This window comes from Syngnathoides biaculeatus, chromosome 2 (genome assembly GCF_019802595.1).
Source record: "Syngnathoides biaculeatus isolate LvHL_M chromosome 2, ASM1980259v1, whole genome shotgun sequence".
Lineage (NCBI taxonomy): Eukaryota > Metazoa > Chordata > Actinopteri > Syngnathiformes > Syngnathidae > Syngnathoides > Syngnathoides biaculeatus.
The window spans coordinates 22339095-22356653 of record NC_084641.1 but is presented as its reverse complement, the minus strand read 5'-3'; the positions used below and the strand labels follow the sequence as shown (position 1 = coordinate 22356653).

Here is a 17559-nt window from a genome sequence, read left to right as displayed (position 1 = left end):
TGTGAGAATGTTTTTTTTTTTCATGCACCCCTGTCTCCTCTCACATAACATTCGCCGCCGTATATTATAACCAACAACTACATAATTAGAAGTAAATTGTTGTTCTCCTTCATTCTTATTCCAATTGATGTATTCAATGAAACTTCGGTGTCAGGAGTTTTCTCCTAGGACGAGCAGAGCCAGTACCGTGCATTGGATGTCAAGGGTAATAATAAAAGAAATATGAAATGTATGACACTACGTGAGCTGTGTGTGTGGCATCCATTGTATGCTCCTGACCATGTTTGCCGTGTGTCATTAAGATAAAGGTGAATAGTAAATACACATTATTGCTTCTGAATTTTATTAAAAGTAATTAACTTCATTTTACATTCAAATTAAATGTTTTAAAGAGTGACTCGCAAACAAAACTCTCTCAATTACTGTGCATAGTATAATTTTAAAAGTAGAAACAATTCAATGTTGACCAATCGCAGAACCGAATGCTTCGACTTTGGCAATGCCGCTGCTAAGGAAGCCAATTTGCCAAAAGCTAAAGGGAAGTGACAAATGCAAAAGCAACAGCTTCCCTCAAAATCCCTCACGTCCACAATGACTTACATGCACAGACATCGGTGCCCAAACACAAAAAATATGCAGTATAAATGATGAAAACCCAGCCATTTGGCCTCAGGATCAAACCGCCCCGTCGGCCAGTCCGGTAGCCCTTTTCCTTTCATTGTATGATTATGTAATATTTTGTCTATGTGCGGTTGCGTCATTTTAAGTTGATTTTGTGAGCTAAGAACAATGGATTTTTGGTTACGGAGTGAAGGAGAAAGGTTTATGAATAAAAGAATTATAGGAGCCTATCACGGAAATGCTGATGAGGCGACCTGAAAGGAAGGTTTGTCCTCCGTCCGTTTGACACGAGTCAATGTTGAGGGAAGAGGGCAGGTTTTAAATCTCACTAATCACTGCATCACCTCATTACACCAACTGTTCCTCCTCTGTGCCCAAGAGGTTAGCATCCATCGACTGCAGGGTTGTAAAAGTTTGGCAGGATAGTCGGGTCAGCTTCTAATGTTACTGGTCTAGTGTTAGTGGCAGCCCAGAGAACGCTCATGCTAGAAACGCAACACCATCCTTTCAGTCAAACTGGTAGTAAACACTGCATATTACAGTATACAGTATCTTTGAACTTTGGGACTTAATCACAAATGAAATGTGTTGTATCAGCTGCAACTGCAGCTCTTCGGGCGACCCAATGAGGGGAATTGCAGCTAATTCAGCAGCTATTGGAAGTTTTCCAACACTCACAGATCCAACAATGAGGTTGAGCTTATTGACTGAACAAAGCTTGTCTGATCCAGAAGTTTTAAACCAGCACAGACCGACGAATACAACACATGCAGTTGTCCAAACAATGAAGCAGAAAGTCCCGTGAGCAGATTATTCAAAGCGAACGGTTGAATTCTTTATATTGCCTCATATGGAATTAATTAATGGATTACGTCAAGCACGCTTTAAAAAAAACATCATGCATGGCTAACAAATAAAATTTGATTTTTAACGGTGAAACAATATCAAGTTGCAAAGGCAGATGATCTTACCTGGGGGGAAAAAAAAGAGGTCCCTTCTTGACTATTTAGAGGGGGCAAAGGGGAAGGGTTGAGATGGTTGGACCTTCATGCAGCACACGTGACCCGGTCCATCAGCACCTCCAGCTGACAGGCGTCAGGTCGCTCCTGAGGGTTGAAAGCGAGCATTTCCTGGAGGAGTTTCTTCACCCCTTCTGACATGGCGCTTCTGGCCTTCTGAGGAATGTGGAGGACCATCTTGGGGTTTTCCAACAACGCCTCGCCAACAGGCACAATCTCTGAGCCTTGTCGTACGTATGTGCCCAGCAGCTCTCGTTTGGACTCCGCATCAATGAAAGTGATCCGCTCGATCATTGCCCATATAATGATGCCCAAGGCAAAGATGTCCGCCTTAGCTGTGTAGTGGCCCTCCCAAACCTCGGGAGCCATGTAGAAGTCTGACCCGCAAGCAGAGGACAACCATAACTTGTTAAGGTTGACGATGTTGTTCTGGTTGCTCCCTCTGCCGCCAGCACCAGCTGTGGGCAACTCCTCGACGTTCTTGGAAGCACAGACTTTACTGAGCCCAAAGTCAGCAACTTTGAGAACCGGTGCACCCGATTTCTGCGAGATGAGAATGTTGTCTGGCTTCAGATCCCGGTGAACAATGTTGTTCCTGTGCAGGAAAGCGACGGCACTCGTCAACTGCCGCATGAAACTCCTGTTGGTCTGAGGGTCAGGGCGCCGAGACAAGATGTACTTGTTGAGGTCGCCACCTTCACAAAACTCCATGACAAACCAAAGGTAACATGGTTCCGACGGCTGACCTATGATGCGTTCCCCTAGGGGGGCAGAAAACAAGACAAAGCATATATCAAGTCAGTTTGGGGAACAAAGATTATTCATGGAACTTAACACAGAAGGGGTACACTGAAGAATTTAAACAAGTTGTGCAATTCAGAGAAGGTTGAAACTCTCCAGGGGTCACACAATAAGACTGGGTGGTATCAACAAAAAGAAAATGTCACTTGGATTAAGTCTAAACTTGCTTTCACACCTAAAATTTGCTTTCAATAGTCAGTACATGTTGAGGGGTTTTAACATTCAAAAGCATTTCCCTGCTCGTTCAGTTCCTTTTCACACTGTAAGTGAATCAAAAAGTGTGAGAGCCAACAATGTATTGATGCAATCTTGTGTAATTGGTCTGAGGTTTGTGCGAAAATGTAAACAGGAAGAAAGTTTGCTGTATGAAGCGGGCTAACAAATGAACTACAACTGTAGTTCTTGGTCATGTAGCAGCCATGAAGGCCGTATTATTTGGGTTTAGAATGGAAATCAGACGACATGCAGTCTTTGAGGGACGCCAAAGTGTCACTGATAGCTGATTCAAGTGGATAGTTTTGAAAGAGAAGTAGATTTTGATATCATCCGAACAATAACAGCAGCCAAATGATAAGTGGGACACCAAAGAAAATAGCGGCTTGTCCCCCAAAAAAGGTACAATTTATAGTTCAACCCACAAAAAAAAAAAAAAAAAAATATTGTTGTCTAACATTGTTAGGTTATAAAATGGCAAAATTCATAACAGCTCACTCAAAATGTTCACAATTTTTCAAAATAGGCTGCACACAAAAAAATAAATTGATCGGTTACTCACGAGACCCATCAATTTACATGCAAGCCATTTAAAGGTTCAATAATCCATTCATCCATCCATTTTCTTTGCCACTTCTCCTCACGAGGGTTGCGGGGAGTCCTTGAGCCTACCCCAGGTGTCAACGGGCAGGAAGCACGGTACACCCTGAACTGGTTTCCAGCCAATCGCAGGGCACATCGAGACAAACAGATGCGCTCACAATCACACCTAGGGTCAATTTAGAGTGCCCAATTAATGTTGCATGTTCTTGGGATGTGGGAGGAAACCCGAGTGCCCGGAGAAAACCCATGCAGGCATGGGCAGAACATAAAAACTCCACACAGGCTGGGCCAGGATCGAACCCGGGTCCTCGGAAGTGTGAGGCCAACGCTTTACCAGCTGATCCATCGTGCCGCCACAGGTTCAATAATTTTACTGTTAATTGTATTATAAAGTAGTCAATGCTTCTTTTTACTTCTGTTGCTAAAATATTAGTCAAAACATCACATGGTGAGTGAATACATTTATTAAAATGGCAAGAGTTGCAACATGGAACAAATTCATCCATTTTCCTTTGGAAATATTTGTTTTGAAATCAATACAAACTAGAGGTCAGCCAATATCTCAGAATGGCTTCTGATTTTTTTTTTTTTTTGGGGGGGGGGTTGTTTTATATTTCCTTGTAATGTGAGCAACAAACAACTAGTCATTTCACTCACCGTTTCATTTTGACACATTGTAGTTACGGTTTCCCTCAGAGGGCCATTAACAATTGCGAAACCATAGAAATCTGTAATCACCTCATCATATTTACACAAAATTTATGAACTGGTTTTGGAATCAGAAATCGAGGGTAATGGATTTTTCAACAGTTGCTCACATTGGTAACACAAAAACAGTTATATTAGTATAAGTATAGTATTAGTATAATAGTTACCATTTATGCTACATGACAACTTAAACTTTTGGTACAAAATTTCACACAAATCATGGAAGTTGACACAGATGTTTTGCCTTTGTGGGCCACATAAAATCATGTGGTGGGCCGAATCTGGCCCCTGGGCCTCGAGTTTGACACTTGTGGCTTAGTTTCGAGGAACTATGCCACATATCTAACAGCCCAAATTACTTTTTTTAAGAGCACAGAAATTCTGACAAGAGCACACTTAAAAATGTACACCAAATATAATATTGGAAGAGGTGTTGTCTTAGAAGTGGAATCACATTGTTATTGCAGCAATACACCTAAAAGAATTGTCCAATAATTGCAATGTCAGCCTACTTTATTTTCTCAATTTCTTCTTGATGAATCCAGAGAATGCCATGTTGGGATACATTTTATATTCCTAATATAAGAGCCAAGCTATTAAAAGCAAATGTAGAAAGATTCTGGGCTGCTTTGCTAGGCCCAAACTGATAATCCAATTATTTTGCACGTGAAAATGACGTGCCAAACAAATGTTTAGTGTTACAAATAAAGTTGGTCAACCAGCTGCCGAGAAAGTGGGATGGATACAGTGGTTAGATGACCAACAATGGTTTTCTTAGAACATATTTTCGATGTGAAATTAATTGAAAAGTACTTTTGAAAGGTTACCCGACAGCGAAAAATGCACCAAATGCCTGTGGCTGTTGTACCTTTTAGTGAGGTCTCCACCAGCCTCAGGTATTGTTTGGATCTCTTGTTGCCGTGACTCATCTTCTGGGCCAGGCCGTTCCTCTGCAGGACGCACTCCTCCAGTTGGACCACATTCTGGTGTCGGTTCTCCAGGCTGGTCAGGGCCCAGAACTCGGCCAGAGCCAGCTCGACGTTCTCCGGGGCGTCGCACTGGAGCCTTTTCACCGCCAACCTGGCTCCGGTTTTGCGGGCGATGGCCTCGTACACCACGCCGTAGCTCCCCCGGCCCACCTCCCGGATCAGCGTGTATCGAGGCGGCACCGACAGCGGAACCAGAACGGCAGCCTCTGCCCTACCTGTGCGGAGGAAGCTAATGGAGAAGCAGTCTTCCTCGTTGGCTTCCTCCATGGGTTCCGGGTACGTGTTGTTGTCCTCCACCGTGAGGGAGCGGAGGACTTTGGCCGCCTCTGGTTTCGGTTTCCCGGCCACATTCCGCGTGGAAACCTGCCTTCCTCTTCCTGCTGGGCCGCCGCTCACCTTTCTCTTCTTCTTCCCGTCCATGATTTAATGTTGGTACGAAATGAGCATGGATGGCAGGCGTGTTTACATTTCATTACTTTAACTCCAAACTTATCAAATGGGACGCTTTGACGTCCGTCTTGGAGATTTGACGTCAACGTGTCAGTAAGGTGCGGTAAAGATTGCAAAAGTGAACTTATTACCATTCGTGTGGCGACTAATTTGGCTTCCGAAAAACAAAATGTTCCAAGGAGCAAAGAACTGGGGCGTGGCTTACCGGTTACGTAGCACTCTACCTTAACGCTGATTGGTTAACAGCGCTAACTTCCTCGCCTTGCTTCCGCCAGTACAAGTAGCACAGGCGAGTCTTCTGAATTTAATATAAAACCCAGCTGGAGTTTGCCCGATGCTGTTGTTTTCTCCTAATTCTATCAAAGTTTGCTGAAGTAATACTGAAATGTTGTTGCCCGTGCCCACCGCAGTCCTCGTCGTCCTTTTGAGTCCACGCAGCTTCGCTACCGCGTGGGAAAACACGAGAGCTGGGCTGCACGTGCGCAGAGGCAGGATGACCCCGCCCCCTCCAAACACTGCACGACAAGCACAAAATACTTTCACAATGTAACACGGTGCTGCGATTATTTAAAACCTTCTTTTCTTTTCGGCTTGTCCCGTTAGAGGTCGCCACAGCGTGTCATCTTTTTCCATCCACCAGCATCCTCCTCTCTTAACACCCACAGTCCTCATGTCGTCCCTCACAACATCCATCAACCTTCTCTTTGGTCTTCCTCTCGCTTTTTTTGCCTGACAGCTCCTTCCCCAGCACCCTTCTAACAATATACTCACTCTCTCATCTCTGGAAATGTCCAAACCAACGAACTCTGCGCTCTCTAACCTTGTCTCCAAAACCTCCAACTTTGTCCGTCCCTCTAATGAGCTCATTTCTAATCCCATCCAACCTGCTCACTCCAAGCGAGAACCTCAGCACCTTAATTTCTGCCACCTCCACTTCTGCTTCCTGTTGTTTCTTCAGTGCCACCGTCCCTAATCCGTACATCATGGCTGGCCTCACAGAAAATGGGAGAGAGGGTAGAAGAGAAGAGGGAAGGGTGAATGACCAGGAAGTGGCAATGATTAGTAAGGGGGAAGTTAGAAAGGCACTGAACAGAATGAAAAATGGAAAGACAGTTGGTCCTGATGACATACCAGTGGAGGTATGGAAGCAATTTGGAGAGGTGGGTGTGGAGTTTTTGACCAATTTATTCAATAGAGTACTAGCAGGAGAGAAGATGCCAGAAGAATGGAGGGAAAAGTGTGCTCGTCCCCATTTTTAAGAACAAAGGCAATGTTCAGAGCTGTGGAAACTATAGAGGAATAAAAATGATGAGCCACACAATGAAGTTATGGGAAAGAGTAGTGGAGGCTGCCTAGAAAGTACCACAGATGCATTATTTGTCTTGAGGATGCTTGTGGAAAAGTACAGAGAAGGTCAGAACAAGCTACATTGTGTCTTTGTAGACTTAGAGAAAGCCTATGACAGAGTACCGAGAGAGCAACTGTGGTACTGCATGCGCAAGTCTGGTGTGGTGGAGAAATAAGTTAGAATAAGACAGGGCATGTACGGGGGCAGCAGAACAGCAGTGAGGTGTGCCGTTGGTGTGTCAGAAGAATTTAAGGTGGAGGTGGTACCGCATCAGGGATCCGCGCTGAGCCCCTTCCCGTTTGCGGTAGTAATGGATAGGCTGACAGATGAGGTTAGACTGGAATCCCCTTGGACTATCATTACTGTGATTATTTAAAATGATTAAAAAAATATGGATATATAAACAATGACAAAAGGAGGAACAGAGTAAGGACAACTAAGTCACAACATCTCACCTGCTATCTGTCAGTTTGCTGTTGGCCAGGACACAGTAAGCGAGGCTGAGGAACACCACCTCATTCAAACACGCCACCAGCACTGGGGTGCCCCAAGCTTGTGTCCTCTCCCCGCTGCACTTCTCTTGCCACACAAACGACTGCACCTCAACGCAACAGGTTGTCAAAATCCTGAAGTCCGCGTACGACACCACACTCATCGGCCACATCAAAGATTGTGATGAGCCTGCATATCGACAGGAAGCGGAGCGGCTGGAGCCTTGGTGTGGCCGACACAACCTGGAAGTGAGCAAGCTCAAGACTGCAGATATGATCGTGGACTTGGGGAGCCCTCCTTCTCCACAGCTGCCCCCCGCACTGTCCAACTGCGGCTTGTCAACCATCGACACCTTCAAGTTCCTGGAAATTAAAGTCACTCGAAGCCTGAAGTGGGAGATCAACATCAACTCCATCCTCACAAATGTCCAGCACAGAATGTGCATCCAGCGGCTTTTAACGGCATCATCCATCAATGCAAACTACAACAAGCAGATGTTCCAACAGCTTCTTCCCGCTTGTTTTTTGTTTTGAGATTGCAGTCACATCTCTGTTGGGTCAGTTATATATTCCACGTGGACTCATTGTCATAGTCTTGGCAGCCTGCACGACTTGCATATCTATTGTTGACCAAGACTCGTCACTCGTGCAGTACAAGTATCTGCACTATTTTCACAAGTATGACACTACTAGTCACTTTTAAGTGCATGAATTTCTCTGTGGGCATTGCACCAGACTATTGTTGTGTTATTTCGAACTGCTCCAGTTGTTAGAGGGCTCGGCATCATTTTCCACAATTGTTGAAAAAAAATATATATATACTGGCATTAACTTTTTAATATTCCTGCGACCTTTGTGAGGATAAGTGGCTAAGAAAATGGATGGATGGATGGATGGGTTTTGTTTCATTTTTTCCAGTGTTCCATGTTTTCCATGTCTTGTGTGGTCATTCTTAGCCGTGTCCATCTGTTCTTGTGAACTTCGTCCATTGTGTTAACCAATCATCTCCCTACCCAGTTTGGGTTTATGAAAAGGTCAAGTGTCATCCCTATAAACATTCTAAAATAGATATTGTAATGAAAAATGCATTATTCACTTCAATGTCCATACCAAAGAATAAATTTGAGCGAAGAGCACGTCATCCATGCGCAAAGTTCTGGAAGACTAATTCAACATCCAAGTGGTCACCATGTTGGCTGCATCCCCTGTCTGTGACATCACACTGGGACATTCCCCATTGAAAACACGCTGTGCCACCTACTATGGGAGACGAACATGCCCCTTCTGGCACGGAAGCTCTTTTCGAAGAAGAGAACATCTCACAACCGAGTGAAGTGAACGGGGCAATATTAGCCTATCGTTTCAAGCCATATTTAGATGATATGTGGATCACGGCCAAACCGCATGCGGCCAAACCGCCTCCACGCAGTGGTGATAAAAACAACCCCGCCCATCCATTTTCTGAGCTGCTTATCCTCACGAGGGTCATGATTCCTCATGAGGGTCATGGGAGTGCTGGAGCCTGTCCCTGCTGTCAACGGGTCGGAGGTAAGGTACACCCAGAAATGGTTGCTAGCCAATCGCAGGGCTCAGAGAGACAGAAAACAGTCGCACTCACAATCACACCTAAGATGAATTTGGAGTCCTTGTGCATGCATGTTTTTGGGATGTGGGAGGAAACTGGAGTGGCAAGAGAAAACCCACGCAGACACGGGGAGATCATGGAAACTCCACACAGCCGAGTCCGGGAATGAACCTGGGACCTCAGAACTGTGAGGCCAACGCTTCACCAGCTGCGCCACCGTGACGCCCAAATAAAAAAAAAAAACTAAACAGAATAAACAAAATAAATCAACTGCTCTATCTAAAATACGTACTTTGTGGATTATACTATAAACAACATTATAAACAATATGGTCAATCAGGCTAAGTTAGCAAGAGAAACGGCAATTCCCATACACACATTATGAGCAGGAATGTACACGGTTGACTATTATGGGCATTGTATTAAATTATGGGCACTTATAAACAGCGGGATAGCAGAATAATCCGATGAATAATGTAGCTAGTTTTGGCAATATTGTTTTACATGTTTAAGCGCGTAATTATGAATCTAAAATTATCTGCCGACTGAGAAACCACTCTGACAATTTGGTGATGACACGGTGGACACTCCCCATCCTCCCCAAAACTGGGTGGGATGAAACCAAGTACAAAAGCTTTGTTACTGTATTAAGGTACGTCCATATCTATTTTCTGATTTTATGTTTAATAATCACACTTGAAAACAAGTTTTTCAACCTCTGTGGATGACGTAAATAGCGAGTGGTAAAGTAAATCTTGGGTTCCATTAATTGTCTCAGCCTGTATGGGCACGGGCTTTCAGGTCAAAGGGCGTGGCCTCGAGCGCCGCTACCGGTGCCCTTGAGCCAGGCAACCCCCGTGCCCAACACAACTCACGAGGAGCGCAACTTTGTGCTTTTCTTTGAGACAAAAATCAGAGTGTGACTTAAGTGCGACTAATGTAAGTATAACAAATTGCAAAACAATAATAATAATTGGGGGAACATGGGCAGCAGTGGCAAGGAGGAACGTAAACCAGGGGACCATTAACGACTGCGACGCAACAAATTTGAAGAAGAAAGATAATCTTGTTAACTTTTCTCGGCCTAAATGATGGTGCAGTGTAAAATAGGATACACGAGGAGTCATGTTTTAATTATATTGACCTTCCGTGGTGTGTGTCTGTTCCCTTTACAGTAGTCAGTTTATTATTCTGTTTATTTATTTATTTGCCAGCAGCGGGGTAGTCCATCACTACTACATTGCGCATCATTCATTGTGATGCATACCAGGCTGAACCGGACCCACAAGAGCAGACTTTCTATTGTCATTGCTCAGTGGCCATACAGGAATGGTGCATTTGTTAGTCCAAGGCACCACACTGAAATCAGCAGAAAACCAAATGTCTAAAGCATCAATAACTTTGTTTTCCATGATGTAAAGAGCTTCTTTCTATTGTTAGACTCGCTGCCTCCAAACCTTTTTCTTTTTTTTTTTAAACAATTGCTCAGATTCCAACCAGTTTCTGTTTGTGGACTTCATTCCAAAATAACTGAACTGGTTTTACTTGTAATATGGCTTGTAAATGTATTCCAATGTACTAAAACTTCACAAACACCAAATAGGCCATCTGAGTAAATTCAGCAATCAGTCACAGAAATGGAGAGCAACAAATTGACTGATGGGCAACTGATTCTGTTGCTTCCTTGGCCAATGGACCTTTCCGACCTGTCAATCACTCGTACATTAATAGCCAATCAGATAGCCCCATTGTCCCACAAGCAATGCTGGTCGTCAGTAACGTGCACTTGGAAAAGTTAATGTTACGAAGAAAATGGTCCTCAGATGCTCCCGGGGTATGTGCAATTCTCATGAAAGATATCCTGCTAGGTCACAATAGGGCCCGGTTGATTCATTTTCCAAAGCCTAAAACACAGTTGATGAAGTGTCTACGATGGATTAAGTACAACTAAATGTGGACAATATCAACAAACACAGGGCTGTATGTTCGAAGATAAGTGAGGGAGAAGTATCTTCTCTGAGTTTGATTGAAATATTATCAGTGCTTCATACATTGCAGGAGTACAACTTTGACTTTGTTAGTGCATCACTGACCTGCTGAACGAAGTGTGTCATGTTTTATGACGAACAGTCACATTAAATATACGTAAATGCGCCATGTCATGCAAGAGAAATGTCTATTTGCCTATTTGTATCACATCGGACTTTTAAGACATAGCCGCTAAGTCAAATAAATACACCCACTCACTGACAAAGACTACAATGATATTACTCGTGATCTTTCCAAGTAAAAAGTACTCACCCTGCTTTATATGCTCAGTACTATTCCACAATTTTATCCTGTTGGATTTCAATATGAAGTTTGTGAGGCAAACGTTTTTGCATCGATCGCCAACGTTTCGCTGTAACTCTTACATTGCGTCCTGCTCCGTCCAAAATCTTAATTCCGTATACGTATCATTGCGTGAAATAGTTGAGACCTCTCTGTAGAACTCTCTTGGACAAGTCTGATGCATTTGGCAAAAAACATAGCCCAATACTATCTGGAATACGCGATAGAGAATCAACTTCAAACATGTTATGTTCAATCGCCATTTTGGAAGCTCGTGCGACATGGCTAAGGGGGCGGAGCTTAAGATTGCCATCGGAAAGGTCCGTTGAGGCCGATGACTTCACTGCCCAATATCCATAAAAAAAAAAAAAAAAAAGGACGGGGGCAGGATTTGTATCCCGGTCCTCAGAACTGTGAGGCCAACCCTCTACAGTTACTCCACCATGCAGCCCTAACAGCACAACAGACAGACAAAATAAATCCATCTTTGACTTCATCCACCGTTTTTCTGGAAAATGTGTGTTGAAGTTTTCGACTATTGGCCCATGCGAGTAGCTGTAGGGATTGCTGCTATTGAGGATACAAATTGGAAACTATAAGAAAAAACATCGTGCATAATTGATAACAACTTTGTTGAGATTCTTCTCTTAATTTATGTTCGGTATTTCCCTCTATTGTGTCCGTTTGCAGTGTTGGGGAGTTACGTGTTACATGGTATGAGATGATGTCATTTTATTAAAAAATTCCATCAAAAATGAATACCATTTCACTGTAGAGGTAAGGGTATTCCGCCCGGCTGTAACCATGTATGAAGTGTGACTAAATCCTGAAACTTTATAGTTGAGTGCATTTTTTTCCCCCCACAGCGGCTATGCGGCAAATTTAATCTCCAGCTCTGTCACGGACGTGGCTGTGTATCGATTTTGGTGATGAAAAGGGTCGTTTCCGCAGGCAATTTCTACCTCGCTAGAAATGATTGAATCCAAACTTATTTGTACTCGTTGGCATTTAGTTAAAGGAGGTAGAGGAGTCTACGGCGAATATTTCGGGTCAGCTGACGCCGCGACTGAATTTTGGAACGTTTCCTTTTGACTTGTGATCAAATCTTTTAGACCTTGAAAAAGACCATTCGGTGGACGAGCCAAAACACAGCTAATAGATAATGATAATCCATCCATCCAATTTTCGTGCTCCTTATCCTCATCATAGACACGGGCATGCAGGAGCCCATCGCACCTATCTGGTAAAGCGTTGGCCTCACAGTTCTGAGGCCCTGCGGGTTCAATCCCGAATCTGCCCGTGTGTAGTTTGCATGTTCTCCCCGTGCCTGCGTGGGTTTTCCCGGGGCACTCCGGTTTCCTCCCACATCCCAAAAACTTGCAACATTCATTGGACACTCTAAATTGCCCCTAGGTATGATTGTGAGTGTGACTGTTTGTCTCGATGTGCCCTGCGATTGGCTGGCAACCAGTCCAGGGTGTCCCCCGCCTCCTGCCTGTTGACAGCTGGGGTAGGCTCAAGGACTCCCCGCAACCCTTGTGAGGTTAAGCGGCAAAGAAAATGGATGAATGATATAATTTTGACTACAAATAAAATATTCTTGTTAAGAGTTTGAATTTTTGCATTGGCTTGTCAACTTCTGCCCTATACTTAAATAAAAACAAATGAACACACCCTATATTGGCACAAGATACTTCACAGAGACATTTCGTGTCATATCAAATCCAGTGGGAAAAAAAAACAAACATGTTGCTATCTAATTTGCGAGCAATAACCCCAAGTGTCTAATTAGCTTATTAGCTAATAGCTATGCAGTACGCATATTACACGCTCTTAATGGCATTGTCAACATGAAGTACGGGGGAAAACAATACATTTTATTTTAATGGGATTGAAATTAAACTGTCAAACGTTTCAGAAAAACGTTATCATTAAAAAAAAAACATGACCCTAAAGCAATTAATGTGGGTTGTTCTTCATTCATCAGTCGTAGTTTAAAAAAAAAAAAACAATCTTTCACAAATTTTACCAGGGTATGTCAATTTATGAACCGTACTATACATCTATGCAGTCAAGTGTACCCTTGTCATATTGGACTGAAAGTCGAGGCTACACCTTTTTCATTGCCTCTAGGGGGCGGTGGCACATTCGAATGAAAGTGGACAGGTTTTTCATAACCTCTAGATGGTAGCATACATTTGTAAATGTTTTCATTTCCTCCTATATCGAAATATAATGTGCACTATTGACATTTGACATTTTTGGGGGTGAGAAAATGCACATCCACAAGAAACTATGGTAATAAAACTAAACTAAGATGACGTAATTTAAGTTTTAAAAATGCATGTAATTGTAATACATTACATTAACTACATTTAATTAAAATGCAGTTGCTTTTGGAAGGTTCAGTAATTACAATTTTATTTACATTTGAAAAGTAAGGGGAAAATTTAAGGGTTCTTTTTGTGTGTCATATCTTCCTTCTTTTCAAGCCAACACTTGTGATTTGCTCTCTCTGGTCGTTTGCCATTCAACAATGATAATGTATATTTTCCAAATATGTCCTCGAAGTGCCATCTTGTGGTGAAATCTAGTACTTTTCCTGAGATTTTGAAAATGTGAATAGTTAAACTTTTGAACATGTAAAATATTTAGACATCACTTACCTGCTTTGTCATATGAGCCAATATTCTCCCATATGTGCACATGTGTCATTAGGTCAACACGGTTCATATTTTCTGCATGATTTAAGTGTATGTTCAGTAAATGTACATTTTTCACAGGGTAACGTGTAATTGTAACAAAATTACATTTCTTATACAATTTCCGAACACTGATGGAACAAATTAACAAGATAAGTGCATATTCTGCATATCTGTGTTGAGTCTACATGTTCACCCCATTCCAGTGTGCGGGTTTTTCAGGTACTCCGGTTTCCCCTCACATCCCCAAAAACATGCATTGTAGGTTGACTGAAGACGAAATTGCCTGTAGGGGTATTTTGTTTATGTGCCCTGCGATTGGCTGGCAATCAGTTCGGATTGTACCTCACCTCTCGCATGAAGATAGCTGGGATAGGCTCCAGCACACCCACGATGCTTTTGAGGATAAGCGGCTAAGAAAATGGATGGATGGATAACAAGACACATATATAGGAAGAGACACATACAAAAAAATATGGTTTTACGTGAAAGGGATGGATCATAATAATCTATTGTGTAGAAATATTGAACGCTAACAATGTGGCACAATTGTAGAAAAGCATAATTGTATATGCTTCTATTATATATTATATAGAGGTCAAGACACAGAGGACAAATGCTGCCTTCGCTAAGTCACCTAAGTTACTCGACTAGTATTGAGCAAATAGTGTGTGGGGATGATGGAACAAGTGGTGCAAGACTCCAGAATTCATCCATCCATTTTCTTAGCCACTTATCCTCACAAGGGTCACAGGGAGTTCTGGAGCCTATCTCAGCTGTCAACGGGCAGTACACCCCGGACTGGTTGCCAGCCAATCGCAGGGCACATCGAGATAAACAGACGCATTCACAATCACACCTAGGGGCAATTTACAGTGTCCAATCAATGTTGCAAGTCTTTGGGATGTGGGAGGGCCGGGATTGAACCCAAGTCCTCAGAGCTGTGAGGCCGATGCTTTACCAGCTGCACCACCGTGCTAACCTCCAGATACCAATTCAGACTATTATTCTTGTTTGTGAGGAAAAACAGCTCATTTATATATCCAGTCATCCATCCATTTTCTGAGCCGCTTATCCCCACGAGGGTCGTACCAGTCAGTGATGGAGCCTATCCCAGCTGACTTCAGGCAGGCGGCGGGGTACACCTTGAACTGATTGCCAGCCAATCGTAGCCCACATAGAGACAAACAACCATTCACACTCACAAACACACATCGTAAAAGTTTCGAATTTGTGCATGTTTTTGGGATGTGAGAGGAAATCAAAGTGCCCGGAGAAAACCCACACAGGCGGGGCTGGGATTTGAACCCTGGGTCCTCAGAACTGTGAGGCCAAGTCTCTAACCAATTGCGCCCCCGTGCTGCCCGGTAGATAGATAGATAGATAGATAGATAGATAGATAGATAGATAGATAGATAGAGATAGATAGATAGATAGATATAGATAGATAGATAGATAGATAGATAGATAGATAGATAGATAGATAGATATAGATAACCAATAAAAAGAAGAGGAAAATCATTAAAATTGATGGTCGGTACAGACGGATCTTTCCAAGGGAAAATTTTTTTTTAAATGATTGTGGGCAACGTGACTACCACTCGTGTACATTATTTGTCAGATTTATATTGCTACACAAATATTAAGCTTGACTGTTGTGCAACTCTGCTGGTAATTGTGTTGAAGGAGTTTGGCTTATATGTTCACATTAAAATTTTCTGTTTAATGTTCATAATCACGTTAGCATAAAGTAGAGCCGATTACTCTATGGACCCCCTCATAAAAGTATGTAAGTAATCCACAACAGTTAAATTGCTGCTCGGCAAATGGGAGCTGGAAGGATCATTTTAATAATGAATGAATGTTTACCTTCAGTAAAGTCTTTTTTCCTAAATTATAAAAATGAAATACTAAATTAAAATGAGATGCAAAATCACTTGGACTTTGCAAATATGAATTTGATTGCAATGTGCTTCAGAATGGTGCAGGGGCCAGAATTCTGGCGGGAGTCCGGAGACCCTTTTTTTTTTTTTTTTTTGACAATGTTGCCTTTCTGACCTCTTGTGGCTAAAACTTGATTATCAGCTCCCGACCGACGCGATGTTTCATGACTAAGAAATGTGAGGATGGATGTTTGAAAATAATAACCCACAAGTTAATTTGGAAAATATAACAAAGATGTCCCGTTTAGAAGGAAGTTCGGTGATATTTTAAGAGTGTGTGCTTCTGGAAAGTATTTAACGTAGGGGTAATTTAAAAAAAAAAAAAAAAGATAATTTTACCTAACTATGAAAAAAATCGATGTGTTGCTGCTGTCGTGCACCGACAGCCCCTCCGACTACCATCGAATATCCAATCACATTCATCTAAGCGTCTTTTTCAGGGACACAACGATGACATGCATTCAGGGATACAAACCAGTGACCCTTTAGTTGCAGGGCATACGCTCATCCTCTGCACCACACCGCCCACTAAAATGTGACATAACCTGGGACACGGATCCAATTGACAGCCTAATTCGAGGCAAAAATCTTTTTCCATGACAAGGCGGTCTCTCATGTAGACACACATGCAAGCATGCACGCACACACACACACACACACACACACACACACACACACACAATGTACGGACTGTCCGTGTGGGTGTCGGAGGCAGTTTGAGACATCACAATCACTTGAAGGATATTCATGTGCTGTTGACGCTCGCATTTGTGTGTGTGCGCGTGTGCGTGAACATGGCTGTGACCTTGCAGCACATTTTGCGTTTGTCTGCCTGCAGAGGTTCTGTGTCGGAGCTCGGTCCTGCCATTATTTTGCCTCAGGAAGAATATCTTTCACAAGTTTCAGGGACACTCGCGTCAGTTTCTGACTCAACCACGGCTCCACGTCTCGCGTTACCACGGCAATCTCAAGGCCGGTGCTGCTGATGGTGAATAGATGGAGGGATCATTGTCAGAGCCTCATCCTTTCGGAGATCATTCAAATTTGAACTTTACAGACACACAAAGAAAAGAGTCGTCAATATCTACCTCTCAAATCTATGATATCTACTGTTCTGCATATTCACATTAAACACATGTCAACAAGAATTTTTGGGAATGTTCTATATTTACGATTTAAAACAAAACACAAACCGTGCCTTACAATAAAATAACAGTGTTAGAAGAATATATGGGGGGGGGGCATCTGGTGAAAAAAAAAAATCACATGTTTGTGGACTAAATTAAGCATTGTCAAAATACTGTGGATTATAGCTTTTCATAACTCAATGCAAACATTTGGTATTTTTGGATGGTCGTACATCACAATGTGCACATAATGTTAATTTTATTCAAATCTTCCTCATCAGTAACAAAAATTTAAAAGTAATATTTTAAACATGATCGTACATAATTCAAATCCATTTTTTGGTTCGTTTTTTTTTTTTATTAGAAGGTTTTTCACTTCGAGTTTGGGGCGTTGGGGCTAAATGATTAAAGCTAATGACTAATAGCTTGTTGAGATGTCCTAAAACTGCACTCCAATAAAAAGAAGAAAAAGGAAGCCGCCCGCTAATTTGCTTGAATTCAAAGAAAAGCTCTGAGAGGACGATTGAATCCTTTTCAAGGCAAAATGTGCGGAGCTTGACAAAGGGAGAGAAGCAAACCATTTTCAAGATGGGAAGGGAACATCCTGTAGCTTCAAAATTGAATATTT

The 17559-nt window shown here is 42.6% G+C and overlaps 1 protein-coding gene across 1 annotated transcript; it reads right to left on the bottom strand.

The window, feature by feature from the left end:
• Positions 1–317: 317 nt before the first annotated feature.
• On the bottom strand, positions 318–5910 carry stk35 (serine/threonine kinase 35). The gene is made up of 2 exons (XM_061841183.1): positions 4834–5910; positions 318–2401 (listed from the first exon to the last, which is right to left on the bottom strand). The coding sequence occupies exons 1-2, from the start codon at positions 5372–5374 to the stop codon at positions 1668–1670; spliced, it is 1275 nt and encodes a 424-aa protein (XP_061697167.1). The 5' UTR covers positions 5375–5910; the 3' UTR covers positions 318–1667.
• Positions 5911–17559: the final 11649 nt, after the last annotated feature.